Genomic DNA, 25,674 nt, shown 5'->3' with positions numbered 1-25,674 from the left:
AGTTGAAGGCTGCAGTGAGCTACAATGACGCCCTGCACTCTCTACCCAGGGCGACAGAGTGAGACTCTGTCTCAACAAAAAAACAAGCCAACTGAACACCCCTCTTCACAACCCCCACCCTTTCAAACTTAAAATAATAATAATAATAATAAAGCCCATGTAAAACCGGACTCTCAGGATTTTTCACTATTTTTATGGTTGATTCGAATCGGAAGACCCACGCAAAAGCAAATTGCTAAGGTTGATACAAGAGGTGAAAGTTGGGAAGTTCGAGCGCTGTTTGGGGATGAATTTTACTGGCAATGACAGAAGCAAACCTGCCGCATTTCAGGCAGGAGTTACTTTCAGTGCCTCTGGGTGTCCACTAACGTCTCCAGCCGGCCCCAGGCGGAAGGAGCCGACGCGCTGCGCTCCGCCTGCTGGGGCTTAGGCGCCGCGCGAGGGCAGGGGTCCGCATCTCCAAACCTTAGCCCTGGCCTTGCGCGGCGCGCAGCGAGCAGCCCCGCCGGCGTTCCGGGCGAGGCCGGGGCCCAGCCTCCGGCGCATGCGCCGCGGCACCTCCTGGCGCGCGGCCCCGCCCCCCGCCGTCGGTGACGGAAGCGGCGGCGGGCCTGGCCTCCCCGCAAGTTCAGTGGGCAGCGCCCGCCGCGGCCCGCCGACGAGGGGCGGAGCACAAGGGGGTGGGGAGAGCCGGCCGCGCCGCCAGCTGAAAACGGAATTCTTTCCCAGCTGGCTCCCCACTCTGCCAGAGCGAGGCCGGGCGGGGCGGGCGCCGCGACGCGTCCGCACTCGGGGCGGCCGTGCGCTTGGCCGTGGCCGCGCGAGACGCGCTTTCCCAGGGCCGGGCCAGGCGGGTCCTCCGCTTCGCGGGCGCCGGCAGAAGCCCAGAGCTAGCCGCCGGCCGCTCAGCCGCTGCACGGGCCCCCGGGCCGCAGGAGGACGGCGAGAGGGGGCTGAGGCTGAGGCGAGCGCTCCAGAGCGGGGAGCGTGCGCCGGGGCCGGGCGCGGAAGGAGGGAGGAGGGTCGCGGAGCTCACGGCCAGCAGCGGATTATCCGGGCCGCTCCGTGCCTGGGGGCCGCGGCATGCGCGAGGAGAACAAGGGCATGCCCAGTGGTGGCGGCGGCGATGCGGGCCTGGCCTGCGCCGCGGCGCGGGGGCAAGTGGAGAAGGTGCGACAGCTCCTGGAAGCGGGCGCGGATCCCAACGGAGTCAACCGCTTCGGGAGGCGAGCGATCCAGGTAGGTGGGGCCCCGGGCCCGGCCGGCAGGGGGCGCGCGAACGCCGGCGCGGCCTCGGTCCGCGGGCCCCGGCCGGGACTGCGCTCACCGACGTAACTTGCGCAGCGGCCGCTCTTGCGGGAGGTGTAGAGCCCAGGCGTACAGCAGGCTTTCACTCTGCAAAAATCGTGAAGAGAGGGACTGGAAAACCTACTGCTTCGGTCTGGTTTTCTTTTTAATGGTGGGAAAATATAAATATTTTTCTGCCATCTCGTGACCAGAGATTTAAAGAATAGATTCAATTAGGGGGGAAAGGAAAGGTTATTTGGGGAGGAGGATTATTTTGTCCGTCTGCTTTCAACGATAAAGATAAGTCAATTATAATCTACACAATCTGGATTGGATTTAAGGAATTCTACAAACTCATAGCACCATGAAAAAACTTCAAGGTGAACTTTTAAGCCGCTGTTCGAGATCTTTTGTATTCTTTTCTTATAGAGGCAAACTGAGTTCAAAGGAATGCGACAGGATTCCTCAACCACAGTACTTAATTCCTTTTATTTTATCTTAGCAGCGTCCCTTGAGTGAGGCATAAGATTTTTTAAAATGCTTTTATAGATTTTTTTATGTTTAATTATCGTACTCAATGCTGTTAGGTCCTCTTTGAATGGCAAAGGGTCTTCATAAATAATGTCTCTTCATTGTTAAAATATGCTTGTTAAATGTTTTACTAATCCTAATCCCACTTTAATTAGTATTGATTTTTTAAATTCCTTTAAAATCTAAGATAATGGCTTTGTACTCTGTTTACTATTATGGTTATATTCAGTATTCACCTCATCATCACCCTCCATAATTAAGCTAATATTAAGGAATCTTGTTAACAGTGTAGATTTTTAAGAAAAATGTTCATTCCTTTTGAATTATTAGAAAAGTGGTATAACAAATAAGGGATATTTTAAAACAGCAAAAATATTGTAAAGTGGTACTTAAAAACAAAACTCTATACAAAACACTTTTTTCCCCTCTTTTGTGTATGTAAAATACCCTTTACATCACTAGTAAGAAATGGTAACTTATGGTTATGGTTTTTAAGGGAGGAAATAAACGTTTCTAATATTCATGAAACAAGCAAACAAACACAAAACACTAGAGGCATAATGCCTTTAAATTAAATGGTACATTTTAAAGCACATAAACCCACAAGAACAAATAACTCCATTTTGAAAATTTAGTTATCAAAAATTATTTTATCATTAACTTATAATACAAAAGTAAATGCATGCATGATGTACATGTACACATATGGCTGCTATAGGATGACTCCTTTAAAACACTGATTTACTTAGTGAAGCACCATTCTGACTTGACTGCTAACATCTAAGCTCTTTTTATGTAGAAAATATTTGCTACTTAACATAAAATCTTAGTAATTATAGAATCCTGTACAATGTCAATATAGTGTTAATTTTACATGTTACATTGAATATATTGCACTATTAATATAGTTAATGTAACATGTAAAATTAAATGTTTTAATATAACATTGACTTCAAATATTAAAAATAGTGAACTGTTTATTTAAAACAAATCATTCGTTTTCATCATTTTTATAAGATTACGTGTGACTTGGTTTAGTTTTTCCCTTCTGATCTCCAATTTTGGCTCAAATGATGAGACTACAATACTTTTATGAGCACAGACACATATGACAATGAAAAACAAAAGCCTTCCACAAGGGATTTCCTAGGAGAACTAAACAAGCTAAACCTTCTTAAGAAACTTATTTGTTGCTTATTTTCCCCCCTTAAGCATTACTCCCCACTTCTAAAAAGAAATACCAGTTGACTACCTAATTAATATTTTTAGACTTGGATTATGGAGGGGTTGGGGAAAGCAGGAAGAAAGAGCTTTAAAAGCCACTTGAACTTCACCCCATAAATTAACAAAAGAGATTCCCATGTGCCCATGGAAATCAATAACTTTTTTCCTACAATGACGATAATCACTTTACCATCAGCTGGTTCTTGTCTCTGCACGTTTGGAGAATAAAATGTAATTTTAATTAATGCTGGGTAAAGAGTACAGTAACTTGGGGGGGGTGGAGATTGTGTCAGCAAATGAAGAGAAACCAGCCGCCAGATGCTTGCGCCCTCTGCTTTGCTGGGTCTTCGCCGGTAGATACTTCGATTAAGGGCCTCCCGTGCCGCGCGGGCGCCGCCATCTTCCGCCCGCACCCTGGCCCTGACCGCTGTGCCCTCTCCCGCCCGCAGGTCATGATGATGGGCAGCGTCCGCGTGGCCGAGCTGCTGCTGCTCCACGGCGCGGAGCCCAACTGCGCGGACCCCGCCACCCTCACCCGACCGGTGCACGACGCCGCCCGCGAGGGCTTCCTGGACACGCTGGGGGCGCTGCACCGGGCCGGGGCGCGGCTGGACGTGCGCGACGCCTGGGGCCGCCTGCCCGTGGACCTGGCTGAGGAGCGAGGCCACCGCGACGTCGCACGGTACCTGCGCGCGGCCGCGGGAGACTGACGGAGGGTTCACCCAGCCGCCCACGACGACTCTTTTCCTCCCCAGTTCCCCACCCCCACCTAGTCCAATGAAGGCTACCAACGTGGAGCGGCGGAAAGCCTGCAAGCCTTCCGGAGCGACTCCACTCCCTGGAGGAAGGAGGAGCCAACCGGGAACAAGTTTATATTCGTTTTCTCTTAATCTGGAGCTAACCCTCAACACTCACCGTGAAGCCAAACGCGGAGAGGTGGATTTCCAGCCATGTTAAGCAGTGCGTGCGGGAAGCTCCAGGGTTTCCGAGTTTTCTGATGCACGATGCCCGGGTGGAGTGGGAGGAGGCGTTGGGGTCGTCGGTGTGCTCCCCCGCTGACTGCGGGAGAGCTCCGAGCTTGCTCCCACTCTTCGGGCGTTAGCCCCTGGGGGCAAGAGAAAACCTGAAGACTGAGGCCAAGAGGGATGACGGTTGAGGTGTGGGCTTCAGTAGGTGCCAAGTGCTTTACTCTCTATTCCCTGTGCGGTGTGCTCTGCTCGGTGCTCAGTAAGTCACCAGTAAAATGATTCTCTCTGGAAGCCCTAGGGACAGGAACTTGGCTCCACCAGCTAGCAGAGGGGAGGAGAGGGTGTGGAAGCAACAGCAACGGCTGATCTGCTTCATATCCTAAAATCCCAGGATCACGATGTTGCAGGGGGCAGCTATGGGACAGGTGCAGGCTCTGGCTCTTATTCCGTGAAGAGGAGATTCCCACTGAGTTCTGGATGCGCCGAGTCTAACAGGATGAAGTGGTGGATTGCAGTGAGAGCAATTGTAACGGTTAACTGTAACATTTTGCTTCATCTAATAAGATGCAGAAATCCCCCTATGAATTGCTACTTGAAAAGATTTCGTGATATTTTGTACTTTTGAGTTGTTCTTCAGTAACAGTCTTATTTAATTGGAAGACTTTACATAACAAAATAACTCGTGTCCTTCAGTAAAGAGGTGAGGAAGAACTCTTAAAGCTATGACACTGGCAAACTCGGTGCGAACCCCTAGATTGCCTTCATCCTTAACCTATTTATTTCTTTGTTAAATTCTTCTGATTGTTTCTTTATAGAATGTCTGGGGGGGGGGGTCAAACTATGAAATATTCCAAATGTTTTCTAGAAGATAGATGCACTTATTCCATAAATTAATTATCTCGGGATATTTCCCAGGGGTTGCTAAAAAAGTAGATTGAGTATAAAACTGTGGAAAATATGTGATGAAGGCTTGTGGAGTATCTTAATATCTGCTGAACAAACTAAAGGTGCACTGCTTTGGGATTTAATTTCCAGTATTACTTGATTCATTGTATCATTGGAACAACTCATACTTCACTACTTTAATAAAGAATTAACAGTAGAGATTGAACTCCAAGGTGTGGATAATTTGGTTTAGAAAAGATATATTCAGGTATATACCACTAACTTCAGACAAATCTTAAGAGTTCAAGGGGTTTCCCTTCTCTCACCCCTTCTAATAACTGTTGATAAGCAATACCAACAATTTATAAAAACTGCATACATATAGAAAGTTAAATATAAGATTTATACATGTTTTATGCTCCTAAGTGTCCATTCTACTATGTATGTATACATTTAAAAGACAGAAGAGGACTCTAAAAAAAGTAATTTGAGAGTAGAGACTTATAGGAAGTGATGCCTTTGAGCTAAATACACAAATCTTTACTTATCTATCAATTCCTATTCCTCAAATTAATGTATTACTAGGGAAGGTTAGTTCAGAATCAGAGCCTATCATATTGGGGAAATGATACATTTATTTACACATAATTTGTACCAGGCATACTTTAAAATATATTTATTCATTTAACACTTAAACCTGAGAGATAGGTATTGTTTCCCAGATAATAAAGCAGAAAAATATTGAATAACCTGCCAAAGGTCACAAGATATTCATTCTATGGATGTGTGAAGTAAGTTCACCTGGCTCCAAAGCTTGTAGTTTAGTTTTGGTTTTTCTTCCCACTGCACCATCTTATCCTCCAAAATCATTAGTGATACATATGAAGACAACCAATTTAAAAAAACAAAACAGAAATACACAGTGGTCTCCCTTATAAATTCCTGGCATGGCTTTTCTTTAACATCTAGTAAATATAAACAGATTGTTTTAAATCTATTTTAGAATGTCAACAATAGGAGAATAGTCCCCAAAAGAAACACCTATAAAAACCAAAACTTTTGGAACAAAAATAATGGAACCCTCATTTTCAAATTAAGCTACAAAGACAGAAAGTACAACTCTAGTTATCATTTAAGCACTCAAATCATTATTGGCTACAAGAATACTTTTAGAGTTTATATTACTTTACAATTACTAAGAAACATTCTGTATAAAAGAAGTCAATTGGTAATTTCAAATCCCCCATTTGATTTATAAAATCCTTTAATTTTTCCTCTATTTCTTAAGTTCCAATATGTTTAAATTTGCTAGTTGTATGAGATTGAGTCATGAAAAATGGTAATCTTTTTGAAATACATATGAAACATGTTACTTTAGTCCTAATTTAAAGAAATTGTGGAATCTCTCTTAATGATAACCTGATATTAAAGGAAACTAAAACAAGAAAATGTGATTGTGAATTCCACAGTACTATATTACATTGGTTTTTAGGCTTTTTGTTTGGTATAAAGTAAAACCAAAAATTACTCAAATTAATTACCACCTGGTGGGACTGCAATAGTAACTTACTAATGATATATAAAAGTTAAGTTTTCAAAGCCACCTGGAAGACAGGTTTGGCTACTGTGTTTTATCAACAGCACAAGGAAATATATGCTGTTAAATCTGTTAAGGATTTCACTTTGAGGGATACAGTCAAGAAAATATATAGTTACTATTAATATATTCCTAAATCCTGCTTCTGGCTCCATTGTGGAATTACAGAAATTAAATATTATGCCTGTTAATTTCTGTATCAAAGTCTAAAACATTACCAAAGTTTATACAAATTCTACTACCTGACCTTTATTCCAAGAAGATCTGGAAGTTAAATAAATTTAGAAATTTAATAACATTCATTTTGTCTAATTTTTATATTTCCTTTCTCAGCTAAGTGGTGGGTTTTTTAAATGATGATTTGTTATGAAAGCAAAATCTACTTAATTGGCCTGTGCTTTAATGGTTAAAATTAGTAATTTCAGAATTAAAGAATGAGACTGATTCAAAAGTGGAGCTAGAGTTTCATAAAACCCCAAACACCTTTGGGAAAGTGTGTACTTAGGAATGCTTTTATGATATTTTATTTCTCTATTATGGTGAACACAATGGAGTGTCCAGGACCAAATAATTATCATAGGAAAGTAGGTAACTGACCTTCAGCAAATACAACTAATTTCACACTTACATTGAGACTCTATAGTACCCTTCCTTTATCCAATATGTTAAAAAACAACTGTGCATTAGCATGTTATAGTCAATAGGGATTCTTTTTACTACCTTTATAATCACTTCTCAACTATTCCCAAAAGTGAAAGACATGCTCATTTTCCCTGTATGTGTTACCAGAACCTGATTATTTTTATAACAGGACATAATTTTTACAGTGTTTAATACACTGACATTCTACCAAAAGTGGAGCAAGTAGAATTAATATTACGCAAAACTTATAGGAATCATCTGAAGACTCCTTGGGGACTGCTTTCTTGGGCAAATGCAAAAGTCTGTGTTGTGTAAATAAAGTACATTGATGTCTGCCCTCACATTTTATATCAGCAACTAATCATAACCAAATTTTGACATGCTCCGCAGATTTTCATTATTAACAGAAACTATCTAGTTATTTAGTGAAAACTTGAATAATTCTTAGTTTGGTGTAATTTCACAGTGTTCAATTACTAAGCTACAAATAGATACATAGATACATTGTCACATATAAAAGAAAATAAGAAAATTTTAATTTTAGAAATTAATTGAAGGAGCAACAAAGTTTATTAAAGATATTTTCAGTATATTCTTTTTATATTTATAATTCCAGGAAAGAGGGAATGGAGGAAAGGACTTGATTAGAAGATAGAAGACCTGAGTTTCCATATTGATTTTTTAACTAATTCAATATAGCACTATTAAGTCATGTGACTTTGATTAGCCTCAATTTTCCTCATCTATAAAAGTAGGAGTTGGGCTACATTACATCTAAGTTCCCTACCAACACTGAAGTTCTATACCTTTATGAATTTGTTGCATACATGACTGTGGTGGTTCTTTTATTAGTAACAATTTTGCCATAGTGTGAGTGAAGGAAAGATGCATAGAGAGGAATGGGGAGAGGGATGAAGAAAAAAGAAACTTATTTTAAAATTCTGGAGCCCTAGGGAGAAAAAATATATGTAACACATCCACCAGTTCATTGAAAAATTACAGACATGTTTCAAAGAACTAGGACAGAAAGGTGTCCTTGCAAAATAAATACCTAGTTTAATTTTTAAGCTCTTTTTCACTTCATCTTCTGATTTTTCCTGTTGCCTTTTGCATTTCCTCATGCCACATAGAACCACTAGAATAATTAGCTTCTTAAAGTGAGCTGAGTAGGTTCAATAAATTTATAAAATATCACTGAAGGCAGGTATTTACAAACTAACATAAGTGCTCTGAAGGGAAAAAAAGGTGGTTTTTATATAAGCATATAATAAGAGTTTCTGACCTAACTGGGATTAGTGTAGGGAGTTAGGACCAAGAGAAAAAGGTGGGAATTTTGGCAAGAACAGAAAGTTCAAAGGTAAGAGAAGCTAAAATATAGAAGAAATCAGAGGCTGAGTAACTCTCTATGAACATCTGTCATGAATTTATAGACCCATTATTAAGGGTCTAGTACTTTCTGATTTGTTTCCATGAGATTTTTTGAAACTTTAGATTCTTAAATCTTGCCTGACTGATAGTAGGAACTAGCTAGTTAGGGAAGATGTCTGTATCACTTCAATATGTACACGTCAGCCATTTCAGGGGGGCAGAGAATGAGATTTCTAAAAGGGAACAGAAGGAGTGGAAGGAGAAGCAGCATGGTGGTGTTTTGTGGAAGATGGATCAACAGTCCAACAGAATTAATCAAACCAAGACAAATTGTGTCTGGTAAATGCTGATGAGATTTGTGAAATATTTCCAGGCCTAAAATAATGGCAATGTGTTCATTCTCTACTACTATCCTGATTTTCCATAAAACTTTTTTCAATTTCAGCTGTCCAGATGGAATTCCTTACTCCTTATTTGCCTCTTGAACCCCCTACTCAAAGATTTTAATATCATTCCTTGCACAAGAAAAAAAAACTTCATTTTACAGAAACTCAGTAACTTTCAGATATAGCTGTATTAATTACATAAATAAAAGGAAATTTGCTTTAATACTAGTGCTGCTAATGAAATAATATGTAACTGACATGGATTATATATTAAGCACAGTAATATAAATTAATGCATGGGTCAAAAACAAGCACCAATTCTGACTAAATTGAGGTCACTAAATATAAACCAAATAGTTTGCTGGAAAAAGAACTATGAACCATGTATTAATATGACATGCTGACTACCTCACAGCTATCCACATTATACTAGAAGTTTACAAAGGAATCCCAAACACCTATTAATCCATTTTCCACTCAGTAGCCCCTGGCATTAAACTTCCAGTAGCTTCCAGTATACAGAGTCAGTGCTGGCACAGAAAATATTTTACAGCAGAGTTCAAGTCAAAACTTTAAGGCCAATTACAATAATTAAACCATGCCTCATTTCCCTTCCATATTTGGCCTCCTCTCCAAATGCATAATCTTCTATTTATCTATCCTCCCATTATCATAATTCTCTCTATTATGATGCGGTTGGGGCTACTTCCTCTGAAATCTGTCTTATGTGATCTCTGGGTCTCCATTCCATTTTAAACAAACTCCCAGCTACCTTATATCTGTTCAAAACTTTCTCCATTTCCATTGCTTTGGCTAAAAACTGTATCTTCCTCAGAATTCAATTCCACTTTCTTCCACACCAGATACTAGGTACTGAGCTATGGATAACAGAGAAGGAGTTAAGACCAGAAATGTGTGGTGTTGAGGTAGCTTTCAACATAGTCCAAAACCAAATATTTAAGGATTATGCATTTTTCTTCAGGTTTCTCTTTTAGTATAAATATGGTAATTGCATTTTGTTTTCCTTATCTAATTGAGCTGGAAATAGTGTCATTGTATGTTATTCGTATTTTATAATTATAAGAGATAATACATAAACATAAAACAATAAAAAGTTTATTCTGTTCATAAACCCACAGACAGATCAGCAGAATATTAACACATGACATGGAGTTTTCTTCTGAAGGGTAACTATTGGAAAGATTTATATAGTATAGCTCCTTATTCCATCTGATTTATGAATTTCTAAGCTCTGCCACTTTTACTAGGGCACAGAAGTGCCCTTTACTGTTCCCTGTATTCTCTACCAGCATGCCACCTAGAGTTACAAGCTATTATCTTACTTGGAAAATATTTGATCATCCTCTACTACTCTCTAATTTCTGGACTGCCTTTGATATTTAGAGTTATTAAAATAAGCCTGTTCCAAAATTTCATGGTGACTTCTGATCTGTTTAAATTCCACCATAAACAGAAATCCCCTTTCTATGGAAAAATTTAATAAAACTTCATTCTACATTTGCCCCCCTAAGTACTTCTTATACCTATGCAAAGATGGTGTTGGCCCCAGTAGTCACTTCACTTGAGGGCCATTAGTTTAAATCATTTCCATGCAAGAGAATTGGTTATCAACCCTGGCTCCACATCAGAATCACCCATGGATATGTTTTAAAATTCAGATTTGCTCTTTGGCTCCAGGTCTACAAAATTAGAAATCTCTAAATTTCTGTGGTTGTTATTTAATAATTCTTGCTCACAGTAAACTTTGAAACAGCCCAGAAAGCAAAAACAAAGTAAAAATCTTCTAAAACCTCCCCACCCCCCATTCTTGCTACACATGGGTAAACATTATCAAAAACATTTTAATTACCCTTCCAGAAATACAGGTACATATAATTGTAAACATCCCTCTCTCAGCATGTACATTTAGAAAAGACAAATGGGATCATACTATGCTATTATATTACATGCTTTCTTTAATTAGCAATAGCTCTTTGACAACTTTCATTATTAGTGCATATAGATATACTTCCCTTTTTTATGGCTGCACAGTTTCATATTTTATATATGAACTATAATTTTTATAGAAAACTAGTCTCTTATCACAAACATGTCAACTGTTTTCTCTTTTGCATTTTTTTGCTACTACATACTGCTATAAAGAACCATTTTTGCATACTTATGCAAGCTATAAATTGTAGCGATTTATAGGAGTAAAATTGCTGCAGTTAAAGATACATCTGTGTATGTGTGTGTATAAAATCTATCCATGCTTATATGTGTATATATATTTGTGTGTATATCTTTCCATACTTATAAATATGTGTATGTGTATACATATATATATCATATATATTTTTCATACTTATATGAGTTATAGGAGAATTACTGAGTCAATGGGTATATACATATTTTTATACATACACATATATACAAACATATTTTTCGTATTTATATATACTGTATTATATATAGTATATATGTATTTTCATACATTGTGTGTGTATCTTTGCACACTTATGAGTGAAATAGCTGGGTCAAAGGGCACATACATACACATACAATTTTGACAGATATTGTAAAGTTGCCTTCCAAAAGAATTATACCAAGTGATAATAGTGTGTAAGAGTGATTGTCTTCAGAAAACTTTGCCAATGTTATCACTCCTTTTTCCTTTTGCTACACTTACAGTTATATGCCAGTAAGTTTCTGTTTGTTTCTGTTTACTTTTGTAATTAATGAGTGAGATTATCTTTTCATTTATTTTTTGACCATTTGTATATACTCTACTGAAAACTGCCTATTGTATTCTTTGTATATTTTTTGACTGGATATTTGTTTTATTGCTTTATATATTTATGTGTTCTAGAAATTATGTATTCTAGAAATTAATTTTTGTTACATATGATCAAATAATTTTTTTTTTCAAAATAGAGTCTTGCTCTATGCCCCAGCTAGAGTGCAGTGGCATGATGCTCACTTCAACCTCAAACTCCTGGGCTCAAGCGATCCTCCTGCCTCAGCCTTCTGAGTAGCTGGGACTACAGACACACACCACCATGCCTGGCTAATTTTTTCTTTTCTTCTTCTTCTTCTTCTTTTTTTTTTTTAAGTAGAGATGCGGTCTTGCTCTTGCTCAGGCTGGTCTTGAACTCCTCCCACCTTGGCCTTCCAGAGTGTTAGGATTACAAGCTTAAGCCACCACGCCTGGCCTTAAATAATTGTTTTTAAATCTTATGCTGTCTTTTGTGTTGGGCCTTTGGGGTTTTGAGTTTGAGCATATGCAATATTAGGAAAGTTTCTCATGGAGTTTTGATAATCAAGAGTTACCTAAGGGATAAAGCTAATGTCCCAGGATATTAAGTAGGAGGAAGAAGACAAGGGACGTTCAGTAAGAATTTCTCTCCTATCTCTACCTATGCAATGAATTTGCTGATCCAAAACAGAAAACTGCTTTCCTCTATTAAAAATCAGAGAATTGACTGTCAGTTTTTTACGCCAATGGAAGAGAGCACAGAAAAGCTCCAATATTCAGTGATTCTGTCTGCATAAGTGAGTGACCCACAGATAACTCAGTCCTTACTGACTCTGGCCTTTGGGACAATAGAAAGACCACAAGGCTTGTAGTCCAAAGACTTTCCTGAAGATTCCAGCCCTGGTACCCACTGGCAATGAAGTATCCAAAATTTGAGCCTCTCTGGGCCTCAGTCTTTTCACCTGTAAAATATAGATAATAATCCCAAATTCAAAGGGCCGCTATGAGGATAAAATAAGTAATACAAGTGAAAAGTAAACACACATAGTACTACTCAATTTTTCATTATTAATTTTTTGAAAAGCACATAGCCAAAAGTAATTTGGAATTCCAAAGGTTTTTGGAATACCACATATTAAATGTTATGCCAGAGAATCGCCTTCATAATTATATTTTCTAAGACTAATATTAAAATTAAAATTCCCCTGCATACCATAACTGATAGAGAACAAGTATTAAGCAGCAGGGGACAACCAAGATGGAATTTAAAAGTTCAAATTTTATAAACTACATTTTTGAACAGAGAGTTTACTATGAAATCATCCTCTTACTCAAAGGGCATTCCTCTGAAGTCATCAACTACGCTTATCTTCAGGACAAGTTCCCATGGAGAGAAAATTATTACAGTTTAAGATATAAAGTTCTTATAAATAAAGACTGATCCCTGAATTTAAATTTGGCCCTCAGAAAACTAAGGGTTAGAGGACCCCTCAGGTATAATGGAAATAATGAGATGGTTAATTTTATGTATCAACTTGGCTAGGCTGCGGTATCCAGTTTTTTTGTCAAAAAACAAATTCTAAATGTTGCTATGAAGGTATTTTTTGAGTGAGATTAACATTTAAGTCAGTAGACTTTGAGTAATGCAGATTGTCCTCAATAATGTGAGTGGGCCTCATCCAACTGTTGAAGGGCTTAAGGGAAAAGACTAAGGTCTCTCAAGGAATTCTGCTTCCAGATTGCCTTGGGATTCAAGACTACAGCATCAAATATTTCCTGGGTCTCCAGCCTGCTGTGCTAAGCTGCAAATTAGCGTCTTGCCAGTCCCCCCCCCAATCTCCTGAGCCAATTCCTTAAAATAAGTCAGTCAGTCAAGACTCTTTATCCATTATGCAGCATATATGTGTGTGGGTGTGTATATATACAGAGTCACGCAGCACATATGTGCATTTATACGCACACACAGGTACTGCACAACGATGCTCCAGTCAATGATGGACAACATATACAATAGTGGTCACACAAGATTAAAATGGAGCTGAAAACTTCCTGTCACCTAGTGACATCACAGCCATCCTAACATTATAGCACAAGGTACTACCTTTTCTATGTTTAGATATATTTAGATAAACAAATACTTACCGTTGTGTTATAATTGCTAACAGTATTCAGTACAGTAACATGCTGTAAAGGTTTGAAGTCTAGAAGCATTAGGCTATACCATACAGCCTAGGTGTGTAGTAGACCACGCCATCTAGGTTTATATAAGTACACTCTATAATGTTCCCAAGAGGACAAAATCACCTAGCAATGCATTTCTCAGAACATATCCCGTCATTAAGCAACTTATGACTGTGTGTGTTTATAAATATACACATACTGTATATATACAGACACACAGTTGGTTCAGTTTTCCTGGAGAACTGACTAATATCGTTAACAGTTTCAAGAGATGTGTAATAAGGGCCTTTTCTCCCCTCTCCACCAAGGTTTATTGCCACAGCTAATCACACTGTCTAGGCCCAAGAAACCTTTCACCTCTCCATTCCTTCAAAATCTTCAAATGAGACTATCCTGGCATCAGGCATCATTTTTTTTTTCCACGATGCTTTCTTTGAACTAACTAACTCCCCTCCTCCCAGAGTGCCCTTCCTCTGTAGGCTATAAAACCAAATGCCCTCATTATAATCCTAGGTTTTTACCAGGCCCCTCTCTTCCCTGACGTTCATGACAGGGGTGGGTGGGAGGTGGGGTGGGCGTAGGCGCAGACCAAGACAGAGTAGCGTCTAGTTCCCAAAGAACTTACATTCTACTGTGAGAGACACACACAACAAACATATACACAAATACACACTTAAGATAATTTCTGTATGCTAAGTGCCAGAAGGAGAAAAAAACAAAACAGAAGATATGATGATGCCTAAAAAGAGCATTTCTGAGGGTGAGGGGGTACTGGAGAAGAGATCTGTTTTAAGGAGCTAGCCTTAGGATGAGCAAGAAAGAGCATTCAGTCTAGACCGAGAGGTGGCAAATAGCCCTGGCACACAGCGCCGGTGTTCAGTAAATCTTAGCGAATCAGTGTATTTGTGAAGTTATGGATAGATATTAGAGTGGCTACTTAAGAGTCATAGCTAAATCTTACCTCATCCAACCAGCCCCTTCTTCAGTCTTGGATTTGGACAGAGGGGCGGCAGCAGCGTCACGTGACGGGGTGGCGGATGGTGAAGGAGAAGCAGCCTGGGGCTCCTCGGTAACCCGCACCGGAGCTTGGCCAGCCCAGGCCTCACCTTCCCCGGTAAAGTGGAAGGTCTAGGCGTCCCATCTATCAGGCCCTGCCGGCTCACGCTGAGGTTCCACTTCTTCAGCTAGGCCACTAAGCCCAAGCACCTGAGCGGGAAGCCACTGAGAAGCAGGCCACATTTCCAGGCTCCGAGAGCTGGGCCTAGTCCCACATCCTCTTGCACACGCCCAGCCGCTCAGGCCGCGGCTCCAGCCCGCAGGGCTCTGGACAGATCCAGACGGACCGCGCGCTCCGGAGGGCTGGGCAGCGGGTCAGCGCGGCTGGCCGGAAAGCGGCGTCCTGGGCTCGACTTTTCGCTGTCGGAGTAGCGGCAAGCCCGCGTCCCAGCCCCGGCGGAGAGCGGAGCCTCGCTAGACTGTGCTCTGGGACCCGGCGTCTCCATGTGCTCGGCCGCCTCCGTGCTCTCGACTCGCCCCTCCTTTCTGCTCCTTCTTTTCCTCCCCCCGCGCTCCCCGCTTTCCTGTTCTGAGACCAGACCGCTGTTACTGTCTCCGAGTGGAGAGAAGGAAGGCAGGGCGTCCAGAGAGAACGGCTCAGTGATGTGGAAGAGAAGAGGGGGGCGGAGGAGGCGGCGGTGGGTGAGAGAGCACGCCGGGTCGCCAGGCAGCCAGAGCGCAGGGTGTCGGGGCGCGGGGACAGAGCGGAGGCGGCTGCGGGCCGCGGCCGGCGCGAGAGCCCGGAACGCCGGGGACCGGGCCGGGCGCGGAGCCGCCGTGGGGGAGGGGAGCGCCGCGGGAGGAAGAAAGAGGAAGAAGAGCTCTGATGCTCGGCTGTGCCACGAAGGTTAAAACCGAAAATAAAAATGGCCTAGAAGAAGCGGACTACGGCGTCCGGCGGCGCGGGGAGCTGGGAGGGGCAGGAGCGCGGAGAGTCAGCTGGGACCCCGGGGTCCGGCTCCGCCTACCTGGTCCGGCGCCCGGCCCGCAGCTCCAACGGCGCCAGCGCCGCGCAGTGTCCAGATGTCGCGCCGGCTGCGCGCAGCGGTTTTGTTTAATTTTGTTTGTTTCCCAAATCTAGAAGCGGAGCGGAGCGGCCTTTTTGTTCAAAACTGACATTCAGCCTCCTGATTGGCGGATAGAGCAATGAGATGACCTTGCTTTTCTTTCTTCTTTTTTCCCCCCCTCTTTTAAATAAATCCATTCTGGAGAAACAGACTTTCGAAGAGGGGAGCGCGGCGGTTCCTGGTAGGGCCGTGTCAGGTGACGGATGTAGCGAAGGGGCGGGCTGCCTGGAGATGCGTTCCCGCGTCAGGCGCTGGGGCTGTCACCGCATGGGGCGCCGGCGCCGACGGTGGGAAGGTGGTGGGGCGGAGGGGGGGCGCGATAGGGCGGGAAAGTGGCTGTAGGCGGGAGGGAGAGGAACGCGGGCGCCCGCGCGCGCGCCTCCCTTCGGGCGCCCCAGACTGCCTTTCCCGCGCGGGCAGGGCACAGAGTGGTTCCGAGATCTTGGGAGGTCGGGGTGGGGGTAGGGGGCGTGCGCGCGCAGGGGACGCGGGTGCGCGCGCCTGCGGGGCGGAGATGGGCAGGGGGCGGCGCGTGGGTCCCGGTCTGCGATCGGGGGGGCAGGGCGGCGCTGCTTACCTCCAGTGCCAAAGGGCGGCGCAGACGCTGCGGAGCTCGGCGGTGGTGGCTGCAAGAGCATGGTGCGCAGGTTCTTGGTGACCGTCAGGATTCGGCGCACGCACGGCCCGCCGCGAGTGAGGGCTTTCGTGGTGCACATCTCGCGGCCCGCCGGTGAGTGGGCAGCGCCTGGCGTGCGGGCCGCTGCGGCCCTCGTGCTGATGCTATTGAGGAGCCAGCGCAGAGGGCAGCAGCCGCATCCTAGAAGACCAGGTAGGAAAGGCCCTCGAAAAGTCCCGGGCGCAGTCGGCGCTTGGATGACTTTGTTTGGCGTGATTTCATACCCAGATAAATCATCTCTGGACGAGGCGAGGAGGAGGTGGTTACGGGGCATGGAGGCTCTTTCCCCCTTCGGGTTTCAGTTAGTCAGACATGTGGTTCTCCCAATACATTGAGCCCGGAGCCCCCTTTACACACCTCCTCGATCCTGTGAAACTCTGAGGTGAACGGAGAGCTTCTGAAACCACCTTACAGGTCATTAGAAGTGAGTGACTCCTGAATTTCCTGGGTGGGCGTCAGTAGACTGCAAACACACACACACACACACACACACCTCGTAGGTAAGGTGTATTTCTAGTGCACTTTATTTCGCCCTGGGCGGAATTATTGCTAATGGTCTTAGTTTTCTGGAGGCCGTCTTTTTTCTCCCCAGCCTCCGGGCCCGGTCACCCCTCTCACCTTCCAGGACACGCTAGAGTAGGGGCACGCACGTAGTTTGACTTCCTGAAATACTAACAGTGATCGAAGGATTGGTAACTGCTACGAGAAGCAAACACTTGCTTCTTGAGCATTTTACAGCCCATAGGGAGATGGCCTTTCCTTGTGAGGGGCTGAGTGATTGAAACTGCTCAGGACAATGCTCATATGTTTAGCAGATGATGGAAAGATAGTGATGACCCTGAGGAATCACAGCTGATCGTATTTTAATCATCTCAGACTATAGTTAATACAATTTAAAAATGAGGCCTACTTCTTGAAAAACAGAATTCGAGGTAATTTTGTCCTCATATCACATAAATCTTTACACAGTTGGTGTAATTTCCTACAGCCAGGATAATTGAAAAAATATATTTAGCTACAATATGCAGAATTGCTAGTTAGAACTTGGATAGTAAGTCTAAAAGTAATTTAGTGAGACTTCATTTTTATGACCTTCCTTGTGGCATCGCTTCTCAGGGAATATACAGCTTCAAGAAATAAAGGCCCGCAGAGGGGAAATTATTTTTTTCAATTGCAAAGTTAAGTGTCTCTTTGACATGGAAATGTAAACCTGTTAAAGTCAACAATGTCTAATTTGGTGCCCTGATTTCTATTAGCAAAAGTTTACAATCTATAGGATAAATGCACATTTTATCTTTTATTTTTATATTATGAAGTTGACTTTTTAAAAAGAGTTAAAGGAGCTTGTAAAGGATTTCATGGCCTGTTGCAGGATTTTATTTTAGTTCATTTTAATACATTAACAAAATGCTGCTTTTTTAAAATGGTGGTGTATCTGTAACAGCAAATGGTTTGGCCACTGTGATACATGTGTTTGAATATGGTTGTTAATATTAATCGCTATATAAAATAGTTTTTTATTGCCATAGTTAATATTACTCTATATAAAATTATTTTATTTAAATTGTGAAGTTGCTTCTGGAAATCTACAGTAACAAAGTAGAAAATGTCAATGTATGTAAGTGCTATTAATTATGTATTTTATATTTTAGGAATATAAAATATAACATTGTGATTACTTTAAGTCAGAGAAATATTCATTTTTAGTTTATTTGTTGTATAAAATGTTAAAAATATTAAAATGATAGGTTCATTGAAAGTGACCATTTCTTGTTATTTAGGTATAAATCAATTTTCAGAATTTAAGTGTAAAGTTATTTAAACATGTATTCACTACATGAAAACCCCAATTTTCAGGAAGTATCTGAAGATAGAACACATGGCTAAGAAAGAATGGAATATATATCTTGAAAATATAAGCAATATAAGCAATTTTCCAATTTTACATTATACACATAATATAAACATCTGGAGGTATTAATTATAAATGATATGTAATTATATATTTCACATTTGTATATATTATGCCTATGCTTATATTGATTTAGGAATATATAGATGCCAATTATGTGGGGACTAATTAATTCCTTGAGAAGCACAAGTGCTGAAAAATTGCTTAAATTAATTATTTAATATTAATGTAAATAAGTAAGATGCTATTATTTTAGCTTGTTAAAAATGTTTCTGCAAATATGTTTATTATGACTTTTTTATATGACTGGAAATGTGTATAATAAAATTCCTCATTACTAGTTTCTTAACCATACATACCTGATGAATTACATCAAGTAATCTGTTACTTCCACCTTGCTGTGTTTACAAAATAGTCATATTTTTATTGTGAAGTTAAATATTCATTTGTTTATAGCTACCTGGTAATGTTCAGGGTTTTTTTTTTCTCTAACAGCATAGAGTCTTCTCAAGGTAAGCACTGTGCAGTTAGTATAAACCATTACTCCCAATGTGTACACCATCCCCAGTTTGTATTGTGTTCTATAAATAGCTCATACTTGTATAGTATGTTCTAAGTAAGCAATAACCCTTTCAAAAATCAAGACTTAATATTAGTTTTACTTCTTTTAGGACTCTTGAATTTTAAAAAGTCCATTGTCATCCTAAGGTAGCAATAACATAGCCTATTGCAGTTTATGTCCCTATTTTACAGATATACTATTCCATGTTCATCACTAGTAATTACCAAGGTAAAGTTGTGAACAACTTAGTAAAGTGATACAAATCATCTCAAAAATAATACGTTCTTGTAGCAAGGCTCAACATTGGGCCCAGTGTTTCTATCTTTTTAAAATCTTCAGTGCTTTTTGAGAAACACTCACAAAATATCTCACTGCCCCCACCCCCACTAAAACACCCTAGGTAGGCCAAACTAAAACTGAAACTTATAGATAGGATGCAAACACCCTAGCCCCTCTATCTGCTGCAAAACCCAACCTAATAAAACGTTTTTGTGGTGCTTTATTTCTGCAATGTAAATTATGAAAGTAAGGGGACTATTTTATTTTCTAAATATAAAATTATAATATTGAATATGAATCGCCTCTATTTATTGCCTAATGAGATTAATGCACATTTTAAACGCCTCACCAGCAAGAAAAACAATTTTGTGTTAGGTACCAAAAACATTAAAAATGTCCATGTATTTTAATTCAGCTATTCTTTATCTAGACATCATCCTAAAGAAAGAAAGATTCTGACAAAGATTAATAAATATGGATAAATAGTAGCAAGAAATTTAAAATTGCCTAAAACTATCAATAAAGTGTTAAATTATGGTATAACTATACACTGGAATATTAGACAATCATTTCTTTATTTCAGCATATTATGGGGGTATGAATGTTAAGGTTATGTATATTGCCCTTGCCACCCCCTTCCCCCCTAGACAATCATTTTTTGAAGAATATTTAATAGACTGTAAAATGATTACATTTAAAGTTAAATGATTTTTTAGAAAGCAAGATTCAAAACAGTGTACAATTCTTATTCTTTCCTTTCCTCTCTCCATCACACACACACATTCTTTATGTACCAAAATATTTACAGTGGTTTCCTCAAGATGAGAGGGATTGGGGAGGATTGGTGATATTAATTTTCGTCGTTACACTTTCGAGTTTTAAAAAATGCTATGACCACCGCTAGTAAAATATGCATTATTTTCAAAGCCTTTGACACTGTACCAACCGCACATTACAGATGAACTAAGAGCTTCCTTAGCCTTAAATGGGTACGGAGGAGGCAAGGCGAAGGAACTGAGTTGTGTAAGTACCATACATAAGAAAGTGGCTTTAAGGTCTGTGACTTCAGAATCTAACGCTTGGACGCTGTGCTTGTTCACCACGAAGTTCCATTTTTAAATAAAAGTTAAAGCCATAGCTATACCTGCTGCCAAGGCTCCATGGTGTTAGGCCTCTGGTCACAGAATTTGCGCCAGCCTCGAGATCCCTTCTCCCCGCACCCGCCTTCACCCACCCCTAAGCACAACTCGCCCTCTCAGGGGACGGCTGGGGCTCACCCACCGCCGGGCCTAGGCTGGAGATGCTGGGGGCTGACTGCCAGGACCCCAAGGGAGCCGGAGGGTAAGAGGGGAAACCCCGCTGCTCAGACCTCACCCCTGTACACGCCTCTCTCCCCCACCCCCTACCCCGCTGCTAACCTCCCCACTCATTCCTTGTGACTCGGGGGAGGTGCAATGCGTGAGATTTAATTGGCAGCAGGGGCAGGACCCTCTGTTTAGAATCTAGACGTGTGGCCACCTACCACTCCCGAGCATTCACCCCTTCTATTTTCAGCCTCCTTTGCGCCTCGCCCTCCCCCAAGTATTTCCGCCTGGGAAAAGATAGTGGTTGCTTAGCCGTAACTGCCAAACTAAAGGGCTTGGGGATTCACCGGGCGGGGAAGGGGTGGGAGCAGGTAGAGTCTGAGTGGACCGAGTGGACTAGGGCGGGGGTGGGGGAGGCGCAAGGCAGGGTATGACCAGAGGCATCTCTAGGTCATCTACTCACCTTGATACTGGTGGCCCGGCCTCTTTTCCTGAGTGGGTGACTGAGTGGGTGGGTGGGGAATGAGTCAGGGTCACACGGAGGAATCAGAGGGAAAGCGCACTTCCAAGACTTGGGGGCTATTTGGTTCCCTTCCGTGCCAGATGGAGACCAAAGAGGGCGGAAAGGCCTAGCCCTCTCTCTGTTTCTCTGTCTGGGGTTGCAGGATGATATGGAGAATGGCCCGTAGTTATTTGTCCCAGTGATGGTGTCTCTCAACTGTTTTCTTCTTACGTTGCAGCTTTCCCCATGTGTGAAAAGTTTCTTCCTCAGTTAAAACGTTCAAATGAAATAGCGATTATAAAGAAGACGTTAGTAGCTATTAAAACAAGACCCATTTCCATGACAGTAAGCTAACCTGTGGGGAAAACTTTGGTAATAAATGAACAACTTTGTTCATTAGATGAAAAAAGGTCCCTTTAAAGATTTTGACCCTTCCTAGAAAATACCTACCAATTTGAGACCTCAACAGATTCACCACATACCCTAATTCACGTTATTTCAATGTGTATTCAGCAAGCCCTTGTGTATTTACAGTTGTTGAAGTTAGCAAACGTCAATAGCATTTATTTTTTAAAAGAAGGAGAGAGTGAAGAAAATCTGAAGTGCTTGTTAGTGTCTCTCAGTGCATTTGTTTATTTCATGAGCCCTGGTATGATGGTTGCATTTCAACAGAACAATATAATCAGAAAGAAGTAACAAAAGGGGAAAAAATTAAAACCATCATCTACAAGATTTAAATTCCCAAAGCACCAGAGGTTCTTTTAAAAAGAGTAAGTTGACTTTAATTTTTTTATATGAGTAACATATTGGCTTTGTTCATGAAAATGTAAACCTTTTATCACAAAAGATTTTTAAATTCTTTAGCTGTCTGTTTTCTCCTTCACCTTCAATACAAAATCTCATAAATTATTTAAATGGCTTCAAAGCCAGTAGGATTTTTTTTTTAAGAGAGAGGTTCTTTAGAAGAATTATGTGAACAAATGCATGTAATCTCTTAAGCAAATTGGAAACTAAAAAAAAAATTGTACGATCAGAGTAATGTAAACAAAATGCCTTTACTTCCTTAATTGAAGTATGCAAGTAACCAGAAATTAAAGATGTGGCGAAGGTTATCAACAGACATCATTACCTGGGCTGCATTAAAAATACACATTTCTGGAGCTCACCACCAGGAATCTGATTCAGCAGATTTGCTGTGGGTGCTAGAAATCTGCATTTTAAATAAACACTTGAAGGGAATTCTGTTACCAGTGGTCCATTGGGACACAGTTTGACAAATATGGCCAATATTGCTTTTTAAACCTTAGTTTTGTTTGTATATTTTTAAATTGATGTCTGGGCTTTTAAAATATTAAAGATTTTAAATTTTAGATTTAGTTGATCACCCTTCAGATGCCAGGAAGGAGAGCCTGAGTAATCAATGGAGGAGCTATTATAACAAATGAAGGAAACCCTTTACTTTTATGTGATCCTTCATCCAAATTGGAAAAGATTATCTCATATATCCCACATTTTTACAATCAGAACATATTTTGGGGGGAAAATAGCAGGATAGATTTGTGTTTCAAAGCTCTCAGCACCAAACAGAAAATTTCCACATAAGACAAATATGGTATCTTATCTTTTTAAAACACTACGTACACTCACCTCTATTTACCCAGGATGAATGAATTTCTGTCTATCTATGTTGTAATAAGGAATTTCTTTCATTTCATTTTATTATCCAAACCAGGCTCATAATAAACATGACAACCTAAAATTATGTAAGAGAAAAAAATATCAAAACACAGGTTTAAATTGTGTTTATTTAAGATTAAGGCAAGATTGCCGTAAAATGCAGCCATAACAGAATAAGTCACTTATGGACAAAATGATGGGTCTTGTCTCAGTAAAAGCACAGTGACAAGGGGGAAAATATAGAGGAATAATTTAAACTAAAGATTGACAATTAGAAGAAAAACTAAAATATGACACTTTCCAAATTATAGCTATTATTTTTCTACTTTTAAGCTATAATTTGTCCAATATTACATCAACGACTTTGCTGATGTATTAGGAAAAAGCTCATGTTTTGCTTTCTTTTCTCGAGTGCCACCATTTTCTTGCTCTGATTCTCTCAGGCTGCCAGATCATCTGACTCAGCAATTGTAAAACTCACCCAATTTAAAGAAACAGCAGCTATCTACAGAACAATATCTCCCACTAATTAAAAATCAAATTGTTAAATGTCTATATAGCATGGGACAGTTTGAAGTTTACTCCATGTAGTTTACATGCTGAAGTTTACATAGTTGAAGTTGAATACATTTTATGTAACATTTGATTTTTAAAAGAAGCTTATTGAAACTTTCTTCCTAAAGCATATGGTTAAGTTCTCTTTTTCCTCAAAAGTAATTATGAATAGCTTAACGATAATAAAATATTTCAACTTAAATTATCTCATTTAATTATCATAGTATCCTTATGTTTTAGATATTTGACTTTTTCATTTTGTAGATGTATAGACTGAGGCTCAGGTAGGTTGCATGGCCTGCCAAAAGTCATTGACTAGTAATTTGTGTACAGTTGAATTTAGTTGCCTTTGAAGTGATATAAATATACATATATTTATGTGTGTGTGTATATATATATAGTTTCAACTCCATCTTTTCTAGGTTGTTTAACCCTTTGGGGCCTCTGTTGTACTCAGCATCAGCCACATATATCCCAGTAAATATTTATTGATTGACCAAATGAAAAAGTTCTGAAAAATGAGGCAATATAATAATAACTAAAGTTCTTAGGGTTTCATTGAATCTCATAATAAAATAAGGAGGTTAACACCTTTCAAAAACTTACTTTTTGCCCAGAATAAAACTAATTGAAAACTCCCTGTGAATATAAATATAAATGACTTATTCCTACTTCTATTTAAAAGTAATAAATGAGAAACCAGCATAGGAACCAGCATAGAACCACTTGAAGCATGCAATAGAAAAATCATTTTCTTGGCATTGATATGACCTGTGATCAGATTCCCTTTCCTTTACTTATTAGCTGTTGTGGTATTGGGACTAAGTATTTAAAGCTCTATGTGTTTGAATTTTCTCATCTGTAAACCTGAGACAGTACCTTACAGTATTCATGTAATAAGAAGTAAATAAAATAGTATATGTAAAGATTCATTGTAAATTTTCAAACAGCATGTATTTGTCAGTTATTGTTAAAGTACCTAATTAAACTATGCCTTTAAGAAAGTACATTAGTTTACTTTTACAGTAAATGCCTATTCATTAGCATTTAATTATTGAGTAGCTAGAAATTTGCAAATTCCATTTTAAAGAATATAGATATCATAATAAAAATATATTTATTCAGATTCTTGGTATACTCCAAGGTGTTAGATAAAATCAGTATAAATTTGAATACTTTTTTATTCACACCTCTACATAAGTTCTTTTTTTTCATTATAAAAAATAATCAAGCAAATATAGTTTCTATAACAAACATTGTGTGTACATAGCCTTAAGATTAAGGATACATAATACATAAATTCTTCTATGATGGCCTTTATGAAAATTTACAAGGATGTGACTCTAAGCTCTTCTAGTATTGTTAATTAAATGTTAAGCAATGCTCTGTATTCTAAGGTAGGAAATCAAGCTAGTTTTAGAAAACTGAAAGAAAAATGTTATTAACCCATCTCCAATTTATCAAAAAATTTAATAACTCAGAATAATTATTTCTGGAGGGAACACTAAAGGATTTTTAATTCCTTCAGAATAGTTGTCCCAGTCTGAATATCTGAATCACTAGTTTTGGCCAGAACAACTTTCTAAAAGTTTTTTAGTATAAAAAATTGTGTATGTGTTTGTGTGTGTGTGTGTATAATAAAGGAATGATGGGCAGAAACATTAACATCACCCTGGAAACCTTCAAAATATCTACCTTAGAAGATGAACTTCAATTATTCCTATACATACTTGAAGAAGTTATTTAGAAATGGGTTAGCAGGCTGGGCGTGGTGGCTCACGCCTGTAATCCTAGCACTTTGGGAGGCGGAGGCCGGCGGATTGCTCGAGGTTCAGGAGTTCGAAACCAGCCTGAGCAAGAGCGAGACCCCGTCTCTACTATAAATAGAAAGAAACTAATTGGCCAACTAATATATATAGAAAAAATTAGCCGGGCATGGTGGCACATGCCTGTAGTCCCAGCTACTTGGGAGGCTGAGGCAGTAGGATTGCTTGAACCCAGGTGTTTGAGGTTGCTGTGAGCTAGGCTGACACCACGGCACTCACTCTAGGCTGGGCAACAAAGCGAGACTCTGTCTCAAAAAAAAAAAAAAAAAAGAAAGAAAGAAAGAAATGGGTTAGCAAAGAGACAAAATACACTAAATATTATACTTCCTTAAAGCTAAATTGCCGTAAGTGTTTAAAATTGATGCAGACTTATCATAAAGTATATTCTGTTATCATTGTCTTTTTAAAAAATAAAGTGTGGAAGTTACAACCTT

General features: G+C 40.2%; 1 protein-coding gene across 1 annotated transcript; it reads left to right on the top strand.

Annotated features, from left to right (window-relative positions):
• Positions 1-940: 940 nt before the first annotated feature.
• Positions 941-5,119, top strand: LOC105874193 (cyclin-dependent kinase 4 inhibitor B). The gene is made up of 2 exons (XM_012769782.3): positions 941-1,239; positions 3,492-5,119. Exons 1-2 carry the CDS (start codon positions 1,084-1,086, stop codon positions 3,750-3,752), a joined length of 417 nt encoding a protein of 138 aa, XP_012625236.2. The 5' UTR covers positions 941-1,083; the 3' UTR covers positions 3,753-5,119.
• The last annotated feature ends 20,555 nt before the right edge of the window (positions 5,120-25,674 follow it).

Source organism: Microcebus murinus, chromosome 12 (assembly GCF_040939455.1).
Source record: "Microcebus murinus isolate Inina chromosome 12, M.murinus_Inina_mat1.0, whole genome shotgun sequence".
Classification (NCBI taxonomy): Eukaryota; Metazoa; Chordata; class Mammalia; order Primates; family Cheirogaleidae; genus Microcebus; species Microcebus murinus.
Note: the sequence above shows the minus strand (reverse complement) of the source record. Positions and strands in the feature narration are given on the sequence as shown.